At 43.9% G+C, this 18,964-nt stretch overlaps 1 protein-coding gene across 6 annotated transcripts in view; it reads right to left on the reverse strand.

Moving 5' to 3' along the window:
- Positions 1–18,964, reverse strand: part of Ehmt1 (euchromatic histone lysine methyltransferase 1) — a 139,990-nt gene that overhangs the window by 71,168 nt on the left and 49,858 nt on the right. For 3 of the 6 annotated variants that reach the window (XM_042672666.1, XM_042672660.1, XM_042672661.1), the window contains exons 3-6: positions 12,936–13,492; positions 7,379–7,559; positions 1,508–1,665; positions 990–1,178 (exon numbers count right to left, since the gene is read on the reverse strand). In XM_042672666.1, coding sequence (XP_042528600.1) covers positions 990–1,178; positions 1,508–1,665; positions 7,379–7,559; positions 12,936–13,492 — 1,085 coding nt within the window. The remainder of the gene's footprint in view (positions 1–989; positions 1,179–1,507; positions 1,666–7,378; positions 7,560–12,935; positions 13,493–18,964) is intronic. The other 3 variants (XM_042672664.1, XM_042672662.1, XM_042672665.1) reach the window with 3 other exon arrangements.

The raw sequence follows: 18,964 nt of genomic DNA on the forward strand, positions 1-18,964 counted from the left end.
GTGGAGCTGTGGTTCAAAGTGGTAGAGTGCTAAACTTGAGCTAAAGAGCTCAAGGACAGCGACCAGGCCCTGAGTTCAAGCCCCACAACTGCCCAAAAAAAGGCATTGAATAAAGGCAAGGAGGAGAAGAGGAAGAGGGGAGAGAACAGTGAAAGAGGGGGAGGGAGAAGGGAGGAAATAGGGGTGGTAGAGGGGGAGGGGGAGAGGGAGAACAGAAAAAGCATGGCTCAAGTGGTATCTACCCCAGTCCTGCCAAGAAAAAATGACAGACAGACAGACAGACAGACAGACAGACTCTAAATGTTTTAAGTTATTGGCCAACTCAGAGCTTAATAAAGAATTACACTAACAATAAAGACTTCCTAAGTAAGATCCAAAAGAACATCTCTCTGAGAGACAATTGCAGTATTAAGTGCAGGTAATACTGATTACCAGGTACGACATGAAATACACCAAATGTTGCCTGAAACAACAAAAAATGTTCAAATCTACAGAATGGAGTGTTAGGCAACTAAAAACAATGGTTTAAAGCCAAGTACCAATGGCTCACATCTGTAATCCTAGCTACTCAGGAGGCTGAGATATTAGGATCTTGGTTCAAAGCCAGCCCAGGCAACAAAGTCCATGAGACTTTATCTCTAATACACTAAAAAAAAAAAAAAAAAAAAACCAACCTAGAAGTAGAGCTATAGTTCAAGTGGTAACAGCAAGAGAGCTAAGGACAGCGCCTGGGCCCTGAGTTCAAGCCCTTGGACTGCTACCATAAAAATAAAAATTTTAAAAAAAAAGAAGAGCTCATTAGCTTATGTTAATAATGCTATATGGTGGGGAAAAAAAAAAAACCACTTCTGAGCTAAACCAGTAATTCCAAAAGAATAAAATACAAAATCCATGTGAACAGGAAAAAATTAACAAAAGGTAGGAACTTTGCTCAGGGACTAGCAGCACCTAGAAAGCACAACCCTGTCTTTGGGACACAACACTCCTACCTTGGGAGCCCGGTCAGTCTCAGACATGCTCTCTTTAGAAGTCCTGCTGTCCTCTGTGGGAAAGGCAGCGGCCTGCTCTACTCCATGGTCCTCATCCTCCTCGAGCTCTTCAGAGTCATCCTCTTCTGAGTCTATCTCCAAGCTCTCCCCATTCACATGCAGGGTGCTGTCACCCAAAGCCTTCTCACCCTGAACACAGCAACGCACAGCTTTCAGAAAGACTGCGGCTTGACACCAACACACTGGTGTACACTCTCTAGGAGTGTACAACGGGAGGTGCCAGAGAAGCATCAAGAGAGCAGGCAGGGAGGCTAGGGTGAGGTGGGTCTAACAACCCAGCTGGACATGGAGGCTATGACTTACAGCAAAGAGCTCTAGTGCTCCGGCTCCGTCCATAGCAATCAAGGTCATCTGAATTACTGATGACCTCATAGGATGTTCTTTTTGGCCAAAAAGGCCCTGGAACTGGAAATGTACTTCCAAGCACTTATGGCAAATGACTCACATGTCCCTCTTACCTTCAGGCCCACAGCAGAATGAGTTATGCTCTTAAACATCTCAATCACCGTCCTCTGCTTTAATACTTTGGTCTTTTTCTTAGGAACCAGGCTATAGGTTCCCATTCTTCGTTTTTTCTTCCGAGATACTGCAGCTGCTAAAACAAAAGGCAAGCAAGCTAAAAAAAAAAAAAAGTCAAAGGGGGACAAGAAAGGAGAAGAAATGCCATTCAAATGTTTTTAGAGGCAGAAGACAGTTTATAAATCTGATTACCAACAACATCAGCAGATCAAATCATATAAGGCTCATTTCTGTGGGCATCAACACAAGAGTAAGCTAACCCTCCTTTAGAGAGGAAGCCAGAATTTCCAAGATCATGTTTTGTTATGTTTTTGTTTTTTATGCAGGTACTGGGGCTTAAACTCAGGGGCCTGGGCCTTGTCCTTGACCCTGTCTGCTCAAGGCTATCTATGACTTGATAAACAGTTCTACTTCCAGCATATTGTGGTTAATTGGAGATTAGTCTCATGGACTTCTTCTGTCTGGACTGGTTTTGAATTGTGATCCCCAGACCTCAACCTCCTGAGTAACTAAGATGACAGGTGTGAGCCACTGGCGACCCACTAAGATCATGTTTTATTCAGAATAAGACACTAAGCAAATATTTATCTTTCCCCACTTTGCAGCTAGGACAATTGCAAACTAACAGAAGCAAGGCCCAAAGACATATCCATATATTTAGCCTTGAACTCATGTTAGTCTCTCGTAGGAAGTCCTCTCATACATCAGATGTCCAACAAGAACAGTGTGGACAGAGGAAAGTATGCAGAGCTGAAGATGTGTCCAAGCTTACCATCCACAATCTCATCCACAGCAAAGAATAGATACATGGCCTGTCCATATACCCAATCTCTAAAGCTCTATGGCCCACTGGAATCCTTTCCCCAACCGCTCAAGCACTAAAGGGAGAGAAAGTCCCTGAAGTGCTGTTCAGCTCACAACAACAGAAAATTCTGGGGTACTGGATCAGCAGTTTTCAAATGAGAAGCAGCACTGAAGAAATAAAGTGTGGCTCAGGGACTCCAGACCCTTCTGAGCAAAGCAACCAGGGTAAGGGTTTTATATTATCTTCTCTCTCTATACATATATATATATATTTTTTTTTTTTTAATAATTCTAGGGTTTGAAAACACAAAGACAGGGCTGGGAAGATGGCTCAGTGGTAGAGTGCTTGCCTTGCATGCCTGAGGCCCTGGGTTCGATTCCTCAGCACCACGTAAGCAAAAAGAAAAAAGCCGGAAGTGGCGCTGTGGCTCAAGGGCTAGAGTGCTAGCCTTGAGCTGAAGAGCTGAGCGCCCAGGCCCAGAGTTCAAGCCCTACGACCGGACCCAAAAAAAGAAAACACAAAGACAGACATTAGGGATTTAGCTCAGTGGAAGAGCACTTGCCTAGCAAGCCCAAGACCCTGGAATTAAGTCCTTAGCTCTGAAAAAAAAAAAAAAAAATCAAAGCTGGGCGTCAGTGGCTCACAATCTGTAGTCCTAGCTACTCAGGAGGTTGAGATCTGAGGACCCAAGGTCCAAAGCCAGCCCAGAGAGCAAAGTCTGTGAGACTTTTTATCTCCAATTAGCCACTAGAAAACAGGAAGTGGCACTGTGGCTCAAGTGGTAAAGCACTAGCCTTGAGCTAAAGAGCTGGGGGACAGCGCTCAGGCCCAGAGTTCAAGGCCCATGAATGACCAAAAAAAAAAAAAAAAAATCAAAATGACCTCCAGCAAAGGCAGACAAGAGCATTTTGTTTTTCTTTTCAAAAAACAAACAAACACAGCCAGTCCACCTGTTCATAACCAGTCTTACAGGTACATGGCCACAGCCATCCACCTGTTTATAACCAGTCTTACAGGTACATGGCTACAGCCAGTCCAACTGTTCATAAACAGTCTTACAGGTACATGGCTACAGCCAGTCCACCTGCTCATAAAGTCTTACAGGTACATGGCCACAGCCAGTCCACCTGTTCATAAACAGTTTTATAGGCACAGGGCCATAACTAGACTTTTTATAATTGGAGGCTGCCATCATACTATAACACAAGGTGTCAGGAAGCCACCGTTCAGCCTGAAAAGCCTAGGGTATTTCTCACCTGCCTGTCCTTAGAAATGATTTGCTGATCTCCCAAATGACAAGGGACAGGATGTTCCTCAGATCTGTGTCTGATAGTTCCTTTTCTCTTGGTCTGTATGGACACTGTCATAGAGCCTACCTCCTTTCCTGCCACACAGACTGTGACTTTATATTAGTGGTCCCATCCCACTGGCACGAGCAGTTCCCGATGAGACTGATACACTGCTTCAGGTGTGGGCTCCTATATCCCTAGCAACTCTGGAAAGTACACAAGCCAGACAGCCATGCAGGTGTGCTTCTCTCCGGGAAACTCTTTCAAGCACAGAAATGAGATTTCTTCAACTGTCTCTTTGGGAGATGGGGCAAACTCTGAAGTGGAAGTGCAGAGGAATTACAGGGCTAGAGCAGTATCTGGAGTTACAGAGGAATAGCTAGGGCTAGGGGAGTTACAGCCAACTATTATTACAGTGTATCAGATTCACAGTTGGAGATCATTTTACACAAGAGACCTACACTAATAGGCTAATTGACCACAAAATTTCTAGCACACTGGGAGAAAGGGAAGATAAATGGAAAGAGAAAAGGATAAGCAGAGAACTACTGAATGCACTGGGCATTCTGTTCTAGAAAGCTCTTATCAAAAGACAGTGAAAAGTTAGTGAGAAACCCTATTCTCTTTCTCTCTTTTCACTTTTGCTCTTCTGTTGCTCCTGCCATGTGCCATCTCAAGTTCAAAGATAACAGAGCAACCAAACTTGGCTGAAAAGTTATGAACCAAAATAACCTTTTTCTCTTCATTTACTTATGTATTTTCAGCACTGGGGCTTATTGCTGAACTGTCTTTTTCACTCATGGCTGTTATTTTTACCACTTGAGCCACACCTGTATCTTTCTATTGGATAACCAGATTTGTCAGCCTGAGATGATTTTGAACCTCAATTCTCAGATCGGACCCTCCTGAGTAACTAGGATTATAACTATGGGCCATCAGTGCGCAGCCCTTTTACCCTTTGTAAGTTAATTGTCTCAGTTATTTATTATAGTGACAACTAACACTCAAAACAAGACTTTAAAAGATAAATGAAAGGGCACTGATGTCTTTCACCTGTAATCCTAGTTATTCGGGAGTCTGGGATCTGAGTACCACAGTTCAGAGCCAATCTGGGCAAGAATGTACAAGAGACTATCTAGAATTAATCACCAAAAAGCCAGAAGTAGAACAGTGGTTCAAGTGGTATAGAGCACTAACCTGGAGGAGAAAAGTCCAAGCCCTGAGTTCAGACTCCAGGGCCAGCATTTTATTTATTTATTTTTGGCCAGTCCTGGGGCTTGAACTCAGGGCCTGGGCACTGTCCCTGAGCCTCTTTTGCTCAAGGCTAGCACTCTACCACTTGAGCCACAGGGCCACTTCCAGCTTTTTCTGTTTATGTGGTACTAAGGAATCGAACCCAGGGCTTCACGCATGCTAGGCAAGCACTCTACCTTAAGCCCCCAGCATTTTTTAAAAAAAGATAGCCCAGAGCTGATAGCTAATGCCCATAATCCTAACTACCCAAGAGGCTGAGACCTGAGGACCATGGTTCAAAGCTAGCCTCAGTAGGAATCTCTGTGAACAGACTCTTATTTCCAATTAAGTATCTCAAAAACTGGAAGTGGAGATGTTGCTCAACTGGTAGAGTACTAACCTTGAGCAAAAAAGCTCAGAAACAGCACCTAGATCCTGAGTTCAAACCCCAAAACCAGCACTCAAAAAAAGAGATATAGGTAGATACATACATACACAAATAGATAGATACATAAATAAGTAGACAAGACAGATAGGTAAAAAATTAGGTGGAAGGAAAAGTGAAGCACTTCCTTATGAAACAAATGTAACTGATGAATAAACTGCAGAGACAGAAAACATTAGATGAGACAGGACACTTAAATAGTCTGCCTCTCTCCTAAGACATATACCAAGGACAACTTGGGGAAAAGGCTCTGCCTGGCCCTAAGAAGGCCAGTGACCAGTAAGTAATTCCTAAGTACACATGACAATCCCCTGTGATAGTCCATAGTCCTGAGAAACGCTGGGCAGAGCATAGCGTGTCGGCAGATTCTGTGGAAAGCCTGGCCTGGCCTGTGCTCTCAAACACAATAGTCAAGAAGACAAAGAAGGCTACTACTGTTTCAGGTGAAAGCAGACTAACAAGATTCCATAACCAATTGTCTGTGGGGGTCTAGGGTTAGAATTTATTTTTTCTTTTTGTTGTAAGGCACATTAATAGAAAATTGGCAAAAGCTGAACAATGTACTATGATTGTGTAACAACATTATAGCAAAATTAATTTCTTCTTTTGGTTATTGTACTATAGTTATTATCTAAGAGTGTCTGTTTTTAGAGACATTACATACCATTATTTTTAAGGAAAACACATGGTTAGAGATACAAGTCAGCAACCAGCAGTTTACATTCGTGCTTCAGATTTAAAAAAGATTATATACTGAAGGGGACCCACACAATTACACATTTAGGTATAAGCAAGGGCACATAAAAATCTTGTGTAGAATTTCTACAACTTCGTAATCTCAATACTGAAGAGGCTGAGGCAGGATGATTTCAAGCTTAAAGCCAGCTTGGGCTATACATTAAGTTCCAGGCCAATTTATATTATATAACAAGACTTGTCCCAAAAAAGGACGGGGAAAGGAGGCAGGAGGGAGAGAGTAATGGTCATTCTGAGATACCAATACCTCATTCATGCTGCCCTGCTCCCCTCCCCAAAAAGGCCTCCAACAGTCACTGAGTGTTCATTGTCTACTCCATCTGACAAGATGCCAAGCAGGCTCAGAAAGAATGGAGAAATACCCAGATAAGGGGTCCATGACAAAGCTGGAGTCAAAGGACAGTTCTTTGCACTTTCACTTGACACCCTAGTGCTTCTAATGGCATCTAACTTGGAACTTGATTCTCAAACTCAGAGCCTTTCGCTCAAACTAGTTGAGTAATATTTTCTTAAGAAATGTTCACCTTAAGCTGGGCGCTGGTGACTCACACCTGTAATCCTAGCTACTCAGGAGGCTGAGATCTGAGGATCACAGTTCAAAACTGGCTTAGGGCCAGGCACCGCTGGCTCATGCCCGTAATCCTAGCTACTCAGGAGGCTGAGATCTGAGGATCGAGGTTCAAAGCCAGCCTGGGCAGGAAACTCTGTGAGACTCTTATCTCCAATAAAACACTCAGAAAACCAGAAGTGACACTCTGACTCAAGTGGTAGAGCGTCAGCCTTGAGCTGAAAAGCTGAGGGACAGAGCCCAGGCCCAGAGTTCAATCCCCACAACAGACAAAAAAAGAGAGAGAGAGAGAGAGAGAGAAAGAAAGAAATGTTCACCTTAGCCGGGTACCAGTGGCTCACACCTGTAATCCTAGCTTCTCAGGAGACTGAGCTAGCCCAGGCAGGAAAGTTGGTGGGACTCTTTATCTCCAAAATACAACCAGAAAGCTGGAAGTGATGCTATAGCTCAAAGTGGTACAGTACTAGCACTGAGCAGAAGAGCTCAGGGACTGAGTTCAAGCCCCATGACTGACAAAAAAACAAATGTTCGCTTTGAGACTGAAGACAAGCTAAAACAAAGCAGATGTATCACACAGGTATCAGGGCAAGGTCAGGGCCTCCAAACATGCAGGGTTATCACTGGTCTCAAGCAGCACTAACTGGCACCAGAGGTCCATCTGGTGAGCGTGGCCTTAAGGTACATTCAGAAAGATAGCTGTTGATCCTCCTTTACCTGTCTGTGACTTTGTGGTGGCCATGTAGCATTGGTTCTGAGGTAGCGACTGGTGAAGGGATGGGAAGGGGGGTAAAAGCTGCTGTCGTCCACAATCAGAAATGTTTCTGTTGATTTCTTCTTTTGGTTCCTTATGATCTCTAGCTTCTCGAAATTCTCTTGGATCCTTGTTGGCCACATGCTTCAAAACAAAGACAATTAGCAACTGTCACTATACATAATCATATGGTTCCTTAAATGCAAGCACTTACAATCACGTCAGTTAATTCCCATCAACAGAAGGAAGGGCCATGATTTAGGACGAACAGAAAGCTCACCATCTACAGTGTGGCTATGATCAAGGAAGCACCTGGTTTAGGTGACCTGAGTGTCTTGTCACCTGCAGGATGACAGAAGTCGGCACTGCAAACCATAGTCCAAGCTAAGAACTGAGTGTCTATGTCTAATGGTCAGAAGAAGGGTGCAAAAGGAAGGGCAAAAGGAAAAAAGCATCTGCAATGGCTATAGGTAGCCTACACAAACATTTTCTATCTTACTCTCAGCAGAAAGTTTGCCAGTCCACTTTAGGTAATAAATGTTACTAAACTAACAAATACCAAGTATGGGCAGCATCAAAAACCCTCAAGGAGCCTGTTCAGTTTCACAGCTGTTTTACAGCATCTTCCATATGGTATATATACAGCACAATAGATCACCACAATACATTTTTTAAAACATCTTCTGCGCAGCCTTACTAACCCAAACACATCTTTGATCTCTGCCTTCCAAGGCCCAGCAGCTTACAAGGAAGCTTAGCTACCTATAACACCAACAACAAATGCCCAGGAGTGACCAACACTATTGCTTCCACTCTAGACTACTGGATACCACTAAAATGCCACCTTCTCTCTGCTGCCATAAACTCATCTGAACAGCATGAAGAAAGTTTCATCTCAAATTCAATTCTGTTTAATCAAATTGTGCACTCAGTAACTGCCACAAGTGATACAAAGTATTATAAAGAAGGAAGGAAGGGAGGGAGGGAGGGAGGAAGGGAGGGAGGGAGGGAGGGAGGGAGGGAGGGAGGGAGGGAAGGAAAAAGGGAGGAAAGGCAGAATGGAAAGAAAGAAGGAAGAAAGAGAAAGAAAGGAAGTAATAAAACTTCCTTGAACAGGTGGTGCTGAGAAACTAGGAAATCTACATGCAGAAGAATGAAGATGCTTATCTTCATGCATGCACGAAAGGTAACTCCCACACCGCCTCTCTCCAAGAACCTTTCCCTAAGCTTGAGCTTCGTTAGGCCCTAAGAAGCAATTTGAGTTCTCAAGGTGCAGACCCTGCACTGAAGCCTCTACTCATCACTGTACCACCTGTAAGCTTTTCCACAAGGTAAGAAGGGGGGCGGCCTCCCTCCCAATACCCAGAAAAGCTAAGAGCTGCCATGGGTACACCTTCTGGAGTACACAATTCAGAAGGAAAAAAAAAAAAAAACAGAAATGTCTAAGATCCAGCGCCCAGTGAAGAGTTCTTATGACACCAAGGATAACACAGAAAACTGGTAACTTGACTTCAACAAAATGAGAAATTGTGAACACATACCTGTAACCCCAGCACTGGGGAGGCAGAGAGTCACAAGTTTGAGGCCAGCTTGGACTACATAGTGAGGCCCTGTCTTAAAAGAGAAAAAAACAAAAACAACCTATTGCTCTGGGAAAGAAGAAATGAGCTTCATAAAGAACATCAGCCATATACCTAACAAAGGAAGCATTCATATGAAAAAAAAATCTCCAAAACTAACAAAATATTTAATCATAAGTTGGGCGCTAGTAGCTCATGCCTATAATTCTAGCTACCCAGAAGGCTGAGATCTAAGGGTCAGTTAGCTAGTCTTGAGTGAAAAGGCTTAGGGCCAGCAGTTAAACAAAACAAAACAAAGACGAAGCAGAAGTTGTAAAAGACAGCTGCTCTAGAGGTAGAGTTGGGAGGATCACAGTTTGAAGCCAGCAAGCAAAAGGGAAGCTAGTAAGACCCAATCTCAAAGAACAAGCTATGAATGGTGATGGACACCCATAACCCTAGCTACTCAGGAGGACGGAGATCATTAGAAGGATTGAGGTAAAGACAAACAGGAGAAGCATAGGTGGCTGAGCAGCAGACTGGCAACACAACTTGGATGGATCTTAAGAAGGCTATGTTAAATGAATGAAAAAAGCTACTATCAAAGGTTATACACAGGGCCGGGCGCTGGTGGCTCACACCTGTAATGCTAGCTACTCTGGAGGCTGAGATCTGAGGATCGCGGTTCAAAGCCAGCCCCGGCAGGAGAGACCGTGAGACTCCTATCTCCAATAAACCACCAGAAAACCGGAAGTGGAGCTGTAGCTCAAGTGGTAGAGCACTCGCCTTGAGCTGAAGAGCTGAGGGACAGCGCCCAGGCCCAGAGTTCAGGCCCCACGACCGACCAAAGAACAGACTATAAATTGCTAGAAGTAAGTAGTGGGCTGGACACTAGGGATCCTGTATGAGGAAATCCCACACAGGGTGGATATACACATTTGCACATGTGATCAAATGGCACAATCACATGGACAGGTGTACATGTAGGTAAAAGGTAAACCTGAATAAGAGTTATGGAGTGAGCCAATATCAGTATCCTGTACTGTAAGTATGTACAGGAAACTAGATGAAGGGTTCATGGGATGTCTCTGCTCTATTTTTAGAGCTACCTATGAATCTATAATTATTTTTAAATTTTCTCATGTATAGAAAAATACCATGAAGGGGCTGGGAAGGTGGCTCAGTGGAGAGCACTTGCCTTGCATGCTCAAGGCCCTGGGTTCGATTCTTCAGCACCACATAAGCAAAAAGAAAAAAAAAAGCCGGAAGTGGCGCTGTGGCTCAAGTGGTAGAGTGCTAGCCTTGAGCTGAAGAGCTGAGGGACAGCGCCCAGGCCCAGAGTTCAGCCCCACAACCGGACCCCCCCAAAAAAAAAAAAAAAAAAAAGAAAAATACCATGAAATGCTGGGAACTGAATGAGGCTGGTAAAGCTGGGAACTAAGAAACCCCTGGGCCACCGTGAGGGCGTCAAGCAGGCCCCATGGGGCCCTTGGAATCTCTGGGACCCCACCCTTTTGGTTGGCAGTGTATCTCAACATTGTTCCTATCATGGCCCTTCAGGCACGGCAGCTTCCGTAGAACCATGTGTGGCACTCAGGCAGCTGGCCTTGGTCTAGTGGCACAGAGATAAAGATGAGCGAGCACCCTCAGGAGGTCAAGATCTGAGGGGAAAACCACCATGAATCAGAACCAGCATATCCTAACAGAGCTCCTCTGAGGAATTAGAATTCATAATATACTACAGAAGAATGATAATAAGTTTCTTGTGAAGAATAAGAAAGATGATATAGACTAGGCTTTTTTTTTTTTTAAAATAAAAGCACTAACCATAGGGGGCACCAACAGCTCATGCCTGTAATCCTAGCTACTCAGGAGGCTGAGAACTGAAGAGCAAGGTTCAAAATCAGCCCAGTTAGGAAAGTCTGAGACTCTTATCTCCAATTAACCACCAAAAAGGCAGAAGTGGAGCTGTGGCTCAAATGGTAGAGCACCAGCCTTGAGTGAAAAAGCTAAGGGACACACCACAGATAAATGGATCCAAAAATTGTGGTATCTATACACAATAGAATATTATGCAGCATTAGAAAGGACAAAATAATGGCATTTGCAGGGAAATGGATGGAGCTAGAAGAAATCGTGTTGAGCGAGATAAACCAAGAGCAAAGAGACAAATGGCACATGGTCTCCCTGATAAGTGGATGTTAAATCCAAAATGTAAGGTGATACGACAAAATTAACAAGACTTAAGAAACAAAGGACTTCCACTCATCTGGTCGAATCACTACTAAATAACCCCATGCTGTTGATCACATATATGGTATATATGTGCACACCAGAGGGAAACCAGGAGGACGACACAGAACTAGAGGGAATCAGGGAAAAACATACAACAGCGGGACCCATCAGCTGCACTGGACATTGACCAAAATGAACTAAGCAACTCAATGGCACTGATGGGAGGGAGGGAACAAGTGGGAAAGAGGAAACAGCTGACGCTATGCAAAACAAAAGAAATATACATACCACCCAATGTGATATGCATTGCAAAGCTCAAAGAACTCATAAATGTTACAGAACATGATAGACAACTTGCTCCATGAAAGCTAGAATGTGTTTGAGACTTGAACTAAGCATCACTATCCCACAAAACTGTGAAATGTGGGAACTTATGTAATCACTTAATCACAATAAAAAAATTGAAAAAAGGGGCTGGGAAGGTGGCTCAGTGGTAGAGCACTTGCCTTGCAAGCCTGAGGCCCTGGGTTCGATTCCTCAGTACCACATAAGCAAAAAGAAAAAAGCCGGAAGTGGCGCTGTGGCTCAAGTGGTAGAGCGCTAGCCTTGAGCTGAAGAGCTGAGGGACAGCGCCCAGGCCCAGAGTTCAGGCCCCACAACGGGACCCAAAAAACCAAAAATAATAATAATAAATAAATAAAAATTTTTTGAAAAAAAAAAGAACAAAACTAAGGGACAGCACCCAGGCCCTGAGTTCAAGCCTATATGTTCATGTGCATATGCACACAGGTACACAAAAGAACTAACCAAAAATAAACCTAAAACAAAAGATATCAATACATAGAATAAACAGAAGGACATAAAGGGCTAAAGGCAAAAACCAGAAAAGATACTGTCCAGGGAGTCAGAAGACCCAGTGTCTACCTAAAAGGAGTTCTATGAAAAAAGAGGAAAAGACAATTATATCTTGCTCATCCCTGGAGATGATGAAACAAATCTTCAGGCTTGGCAGGGTCCCTGGGAGAAAGGTCTGGAACGAAGATCACTGAAGGATGTAGAAAAATACTACAGGTAGTCTACACATAAAGGGCAAGACTACTTTAGAATGTCAACAGCAATGCCAGATACCAGAAATCCTGAGGGAACACAATCATAAACCCAGAATCATCCCAGCTAAATTAATACCAAGGAACAAAACAACTACACTATGGACATCTTGAAAAAAAAAAAAAATGTATCATGAACATACCATGTAAGAGTTAGTGACAAGGCCCAGCAGACCAGGTGCTAAGCAGGAAGCACCACTTGTGCTAAACACAGAACAGAGTACTCCGTGCTCTCAGTCACCCTGAGCCTGGCACTGTGTGCTGTACTCCCTGCCATCAGACTTCTGCCACACTATGAACCTAACCAAGTACATGCCCATGCAAGTCTCTGCAAGACATGACAACAGCAGAGGTTGTCTCTCTAACAGAACCCGACATGTCTTCACTGGACAAGAGAGGCCTCCAGGAGAGAGCCTAGAAAGAGGGTGGGGAAGGTGTCATCTGGCTTTGTCACTCATATATGATGTATTAGTAGTATGTCCTAACTACTCAGTAACCTGTAGGTGACCACCTTCCAAATGTTCACTTCCATTCATTAGCTTTTCCCCTTAATGCACAAAACTCCAGTTGCTTTCACTGAAAAGAGGAAGGAAGAAAAGAACATCAAGACACAAAATTACCAGGCCCAGGACGGACTTCGGCATTGTTTTGCGTGCCCTGTGAATCCGGACGTCACTGGCAGGGGCAGCAGGCTTCCGGTCCTCGGTATCAGCACTCCCTGCCCCAGGCACAGCAGGTGCTGCAACTGGTGTCTGAAGAAGCCCACTTGAAGTCCTGCCTTTACTGGCCCCTCCAGGAAGGGTTTTTGCAGCATGGCCAGGAAGAGATGAGGCTAGAGTGTTTGGAGTCCTCAAAGGCTGCCCTTGCAGAGCTGGTTTATTTAAGAAATATCCATTGCTTCCAATAACAGAAGTCTGCATCAAGTCATCAGCTGTGACATGGTTTTGCTTCTCCACTTCTATGTCCCTTTCTGAAACCCCATTTTCCGAAATCCGGGGTGCTCTGTTGGTGCCGTCCTGTGGGCTGGCTCTTGCGTTCTCCTGAGTGTGTTTGGCCACATTTAGGTGACTAGTGTCACTGCTTTTTTCAAAAGACCCATTGGTTTCACCATCTGCGGCTGCAGGGGCCTCTCCCGCCTGTTTCTCTGTGGAAGCCTCATCGGCAGCCATGGGTGTATCTGTGAATGGAGAAAGGGTCATCCTACCTACAGAAATCCATGTATACTTCACAGACAAACCAACACTTAGATTCAAACACATAAACTACAAGGTTATCTCTTAAACATAGCATATGTTTAAGCTTGAGGTGTCTCTCCTATAAGAAAAGCCTGAGTGCTAGAGATAATAAAGCAAAGCTCCAGAAGCAGCTTCACAGGAACAAACAGGATACAGGAAAAAGAGGGTCAGGTTTCAGTCCATCCATGATCTACATTCTCTCCTCTCTCTCTCCCCTCCCCACCCCATCCCTGCCCCTCAACATTTGAGCCACTCCTGTATGTCCTTGTTTTGAAAGCCACACTCTGGATAACTCAAAACTTTGTCCAGGATAGTCACAGCAAGACATGCATATTATGTGGGCTCAACCCATTCATGCTGATGCAGAAAACTTACCAGGCAGGAAGAGCTTCTGCTAAGTGCTCCACTCTTACCACCTAGCTTAACTTGCATTGCACTCTGTGTATGTGTGTGTGTGTGTGTGCGTGCGTGCGTGTGTGTGTGTGTGTGTGTGTGTGTTTGAGGATCGCAGTTCAAAGCCAGGGAAATCTGTGAGACCCTTATCTCCAATTAACTACCCAAAAACCAGAAGTGGCGGTGCAGCTTAAGTGGTAGAGCGCTCACCTTAAGCTGAAGAACTGAGCAACAGTGCCCAAGCCCGGAGTTCAAGCCCCATGACCACCAAAAGAAAAAAAAATTTTTCAAACACAAAAAATCTTTTTTGTCTGTGGGCTTGAACTCAGGACCTAGGTGTTGTTCCTGAACTTTTTTGCTCAAGGCTACCACTTAGCCATAGTTCCACTTCCAGCATTTAATGGCTAATTGGGGTTTCTTTGAAACCATGATCCTCAGATCTCAATGTCCTGCATAACTAGGATTACAGGCATCAGCCACTGCCACTCAGCTACGCAAGGACAATTTCTTTTAAATCAACCAAATTTATGTAAAGGCTATGAGCAGAAAGAAAAAAGAGGTTAAGGATATTTCCTGCCCTGGAATGGGATGACAAAAATCACAAAGATGTTAAGTCCCTTCAAAATCAATCCATAAACCAGGGATATTCTAATCAGAATTTTAATTAGTATCTTGAGGAACTCTATGGCATTAATATAAAATCTATCAGGAAGAATAAATTATCACAAATAAATAGTACCCCATGAAAAAGAATAGTAAAAGAAAAGGAAACAGCCGGGCGCTGGTGGCTCACGCCTGTAATCCTAGCTACTCAGGAGGCTGAGATCTGAGGATCGCGGTTCAAAGCCAGCCCGGGCAGGAGAGACCGTGAGACTCCTATCTCCAATAAACCACCAGAAAACTGGAAGTGGCTCTGTAGCTCAAGTGGTAGAGTGCTCGCCTTGAGCTGAAGGACAGCGCCCAGGCCCAGAGTTCAAGCCCCACGGCTGACCAAAAAAAAAGAAAAGGAAACAAACTACTGGTACAGAGAAAATACCACAATGCCTACCCTAAATCCAGAAAAAGTTAGCTCTGGTCTCAGCACAGGTGATGAGAACTGAGCACAAAGGTCAAAGGCCCGTCATCTAGGCCCACAGGAAGCAGCCATGAGATGAAGTGCACACATGTCAACCTCTGCAGACAGTGTGCACTACCTAGGATAGTCTGGAGACCTCAAAATTCATAGAAAAAAATGAAAAGGAACAGACATGATCCATAAATGGAGAAATTCATAAAACATAAAAAGAATGAAATCACAGCAAGAAAAAGAAAACTCAAGTTAAGTAGGAATTATAGACTCTGTTTCACAAGAGCATAAATAGACAGGCTAGCAATGTAAAATGATACAACAGCAATTGCTAAAGCTAGTAAGGGGTATAATACCTAGATGTAAGTAACTGCTTTAGTCAACAAGGCAGAAACAAAGATGCAAAGGTAATATCGCTGTGAACGGTGATACACATCTGTAATCCCAGAAGGCAGGCACAGGAGATTAGACAGAGCAACATATTAGCAAAATCCTAATTGAAAAATAATTCAGAGCCTGGAATAATGATTTGCACCTATAATACAAGGTTCTTGGGAAGCTGAGATCAAACGGATCTCAGTTTGAGACCAGCCTGGGTAAAATGTTCACAAGACCCTACCTCAATAAAAATCTGGGTATGGAGCTAGGTACACACATATACATACCTGTCATCTCAGCATTAGGTGAAGTGTAAATTAAAGAAATATAAAAGTATAAACTGGGCCAGGTGCTAGTAGCTCATACCTATAATCCTAATAACTCAGGAGGCTAAGATCTGAGGATCACGGTTCAAAGCCAGCCTGGGAAGGAAAGTCCATTAGACTCTTATCTCCAATTAGACACCAGAAAATCAGAAGTAGCACTGTGGCTCAAGTGGTAGAGCGCTAGCCTTGAGCTGAAGAGATGAAGGACAGCGCCCAGGCCCAGAGTTCAGGTCCCACGACCACCACCACCACCAACAACAAAAGTATAAACTGGGACTGGAAATGTGGCTCAGTGGTAGAGTGCTCACCTAGCACGCATGAAGCCCTGGGTTTGATTCCTCAGCACCACATAAACAAAAAAAGCCAGAAGGGCGCTGTGGCTCAAGCAGTAGTGCTCACTTTGAGCAAAAGAAGTTCAGGGTTAGAAGAAGCTGATAAGACTTCATAGGCTTTCCAATCCAGGCTGGCTTTGAACCGTGATCCTTGGATCTCAGCTACCTGAGTTACTAGGCTTACAGATGGGAGTCCCCAGTCCCCAGCAACACTTTTTTAAATTGGAGGAACTATGCTACTTTAATATCAAAGTAGATTACAGATTTAAAAAATTACTACAATGAGGGGCTGGGAAGGTGGCTCAAGTGGTAGAGTGTTAGCCTTGAGCTGAAGAGCTGAGGGACAACGCCCAGGCTCAGAGTTCAAGCACCACAAGCGGACCAAAAAAAAAAAAAAAATTACTACAATGAGGGGCTGGGAAGATGGCTCAGTGGTAGAGCACTTGCCTTGCATGCATGAGGCCCTGGGTTCGATTCCTCAGCACCACATAAACAAAAAGAAAAAAGCTGGAAGTGTTGCTGTGGCTCAAGTGGTAGAGCGCTAGCCTTGAGGTGAAGAGCTGAGGCACAGTGCCCAGGCCCAGAGTTCAGGCCCTATGACCGGACCCAAAAAAAAATTGCTACTTCTGTATTCCTACCACTCAGGAGGATGAGATCTTAGGACCATGGTTCAAAGCCAGGCTGGCCAAGAAAGTCAACTAAGCACAAACAAAAAAAAAGTTGGAAAGTGGAGCTATGATTCAAGTGGTAGAATGCTAGCCTTGAGCAAAAGAAAAGAACTCAGGGACAGTGCCCATGCCCTGAGTTCAATCATTAGGATGTCATTTCGTGATGAAGATAGAATCTTAAAATACAAGAATCATAAGCCAGGCACTAGAAGGCTGATGAGATCTGAGAATCACAGTTCAAAGCCAACCCGGACAATAAAGACCAAAAGACTCTTATCTTCAATAAACCACTAGAAAACTGGAAGTGGTGCTGTGGCTCAAGTGGTAGAGCACTAGCCTTGAGCTAAAGAGCTGAGGGACAGCGCCCAGGCCTAGAGTTCAAGCCTCATGCCTCCCCCTACCAAAAAGGAGTACTTGCTTATGGAAATTCAATATTCCCCAACTATGATTTCAATACTTCTCAAACATAAATGCCACATAAGTCTCCAGACGCTACTCAGCTAGGGTACAAGGGGCTGACCTATACCACTAACCAACTTGACCAGACCTACCACCATGGGTATCTCTACCAATATCAACAGATAGACATTTTGACAGGTCATGAGGTAAGTCTCAATAAATTTAAAATTACTGCAGCTAGAGAGATTATATTTTTTGACCACAACTTAATGAAATTATGATAGAGCTCCTGGTTTTATCTGACAAAAGTTACTCTATTTTAAAAGTACCACCAGCTAACTGGGGCTGGGAATGTGGCTCAGTGGTAGAATGCTTGTCTAGCATGCATGAATACCTGGCTTCGATTCCTCGGTACCACATAAACAGAAATAGCCAGAAGTGATACTGTGGTTCATGTTGTAGAGCACTAGCCTTGAGCAAAAGAAGCTCGGGGATGAGGCTGAGAAGGTGGCTCAGTGGTAGAGTGCTTGCCTTGCATGCATGAGGCCCTGGGTTTGATTCCCCAGCACCACATAAGCAAAAAGAAAAAAAGCTGGTAGTGGCGCTGTGGCTCAAGTGGTAGAATGCTAGCCTTGAGCTGAAGAGCTGAGGGACAGTGCCCAGGCCCAGAGTTCAAGCTCTAGGACTGGCAAAAAAAAAAAAAAAAGTGCTCAGTGTACCCTAGAAACATACCATAGAAACAGATCATGCTTGCTTGAACTTTGTTTTGCTTCTGTAATTTCTGGCTTGGCTTGAACCTGCACGAAAGAACCACTAGGGACTTTCCACCCCTGAGCAAACAAAAATGTAGATTTTCTACATTAAGAAAGCCCTAAAAAATGGCTCAGCACTGCATTTGGGGACCACTAATCTAGTATAGTCGCCAGCCAGCTAATAAAGACTTCCTTTTGATCGCATTCCATGTCCATGTGGTCCTCCCTGGCAGCCCACCTAATAACAAAATTACAAGTTTGGCTGGGCACTGGTGGGTCAAACTTGTAATCCTAGCTACTCAGGAGTCTGTGGCTCAAATGGTAGAGCACTGGCCTTAAGCTGAAGAGCTGAGAGACAGTGCCCAGACTCAAGAGTTCAAGCCCCATGACTGACCAAAAAATAAAAGAAGTTAGTAAGAAAAGTTGGACAGGGTAATTCATACCTATAATAATAATAATAATAATAGCACCCAAAAGCAAAGGCAGAAAGATAGAGGATTTAGCAGGAGCTAACAAAACAAAGAAGATTCTCCAACAAAACAAAGAAGATTCAATAAAAATATGATACAAGGGCTCAGTGGTAGAGCGCTTGCCTTGCATGCATGAACCCCTGGGTTCGATTCCTCAGCACCACATAAGCAGAAAAAGCCGGAAATGGTGCTGTGGCTCAAGCGGTAGAACGCTAACCTTGAGCTGAAGAGGTGAGAGACAGCGCCACAATTCAAGCCCCATCACCAAAAAAAAAGATACAAGTGTACGATTATATTTCTGAATACTTCATACTCTTTAATCGGTCTTCAGTTCAGTTTTTGTGCCAATAACATGATTATTTTCATTATTATAGTTCTGTAGTATAACTTAAAATCTGATACTGTGATGCTATCCCTTCACTTAAGGATAGCTTTCTGCCTCCATATGATCTTTGGAGTTGGTTTTGGTAATTCTGTGAAGAATGATATTGGTACCTGGATGGGTTTTGCATTAAATTTGTATATTAAGAGCCAATTAAGGGCTGGGAAGGTGGCTCAGTGGTAGAGCACTTGCCTTGCATGCCTGAGGCTCTGGGTTCAATTCCTCAGCACCACATAAGCAGGAAAAAA

This window comes from Dipodomys spectabilis, unplaced genomic scaffold (genome assembly GCF_019054845.1).
Source record: "Dipodomys spectabilis isolate Male_0828 unplaced genomic scaffold, ASM1905484v1 ptg000756l, whole genome shotgun sequence".
NCBI lineage: Eukaryota > Metazoa > Chordata > Mammalia > Rodentia > Heteromyidae > Dipodomys > Dipodomys spectabilis.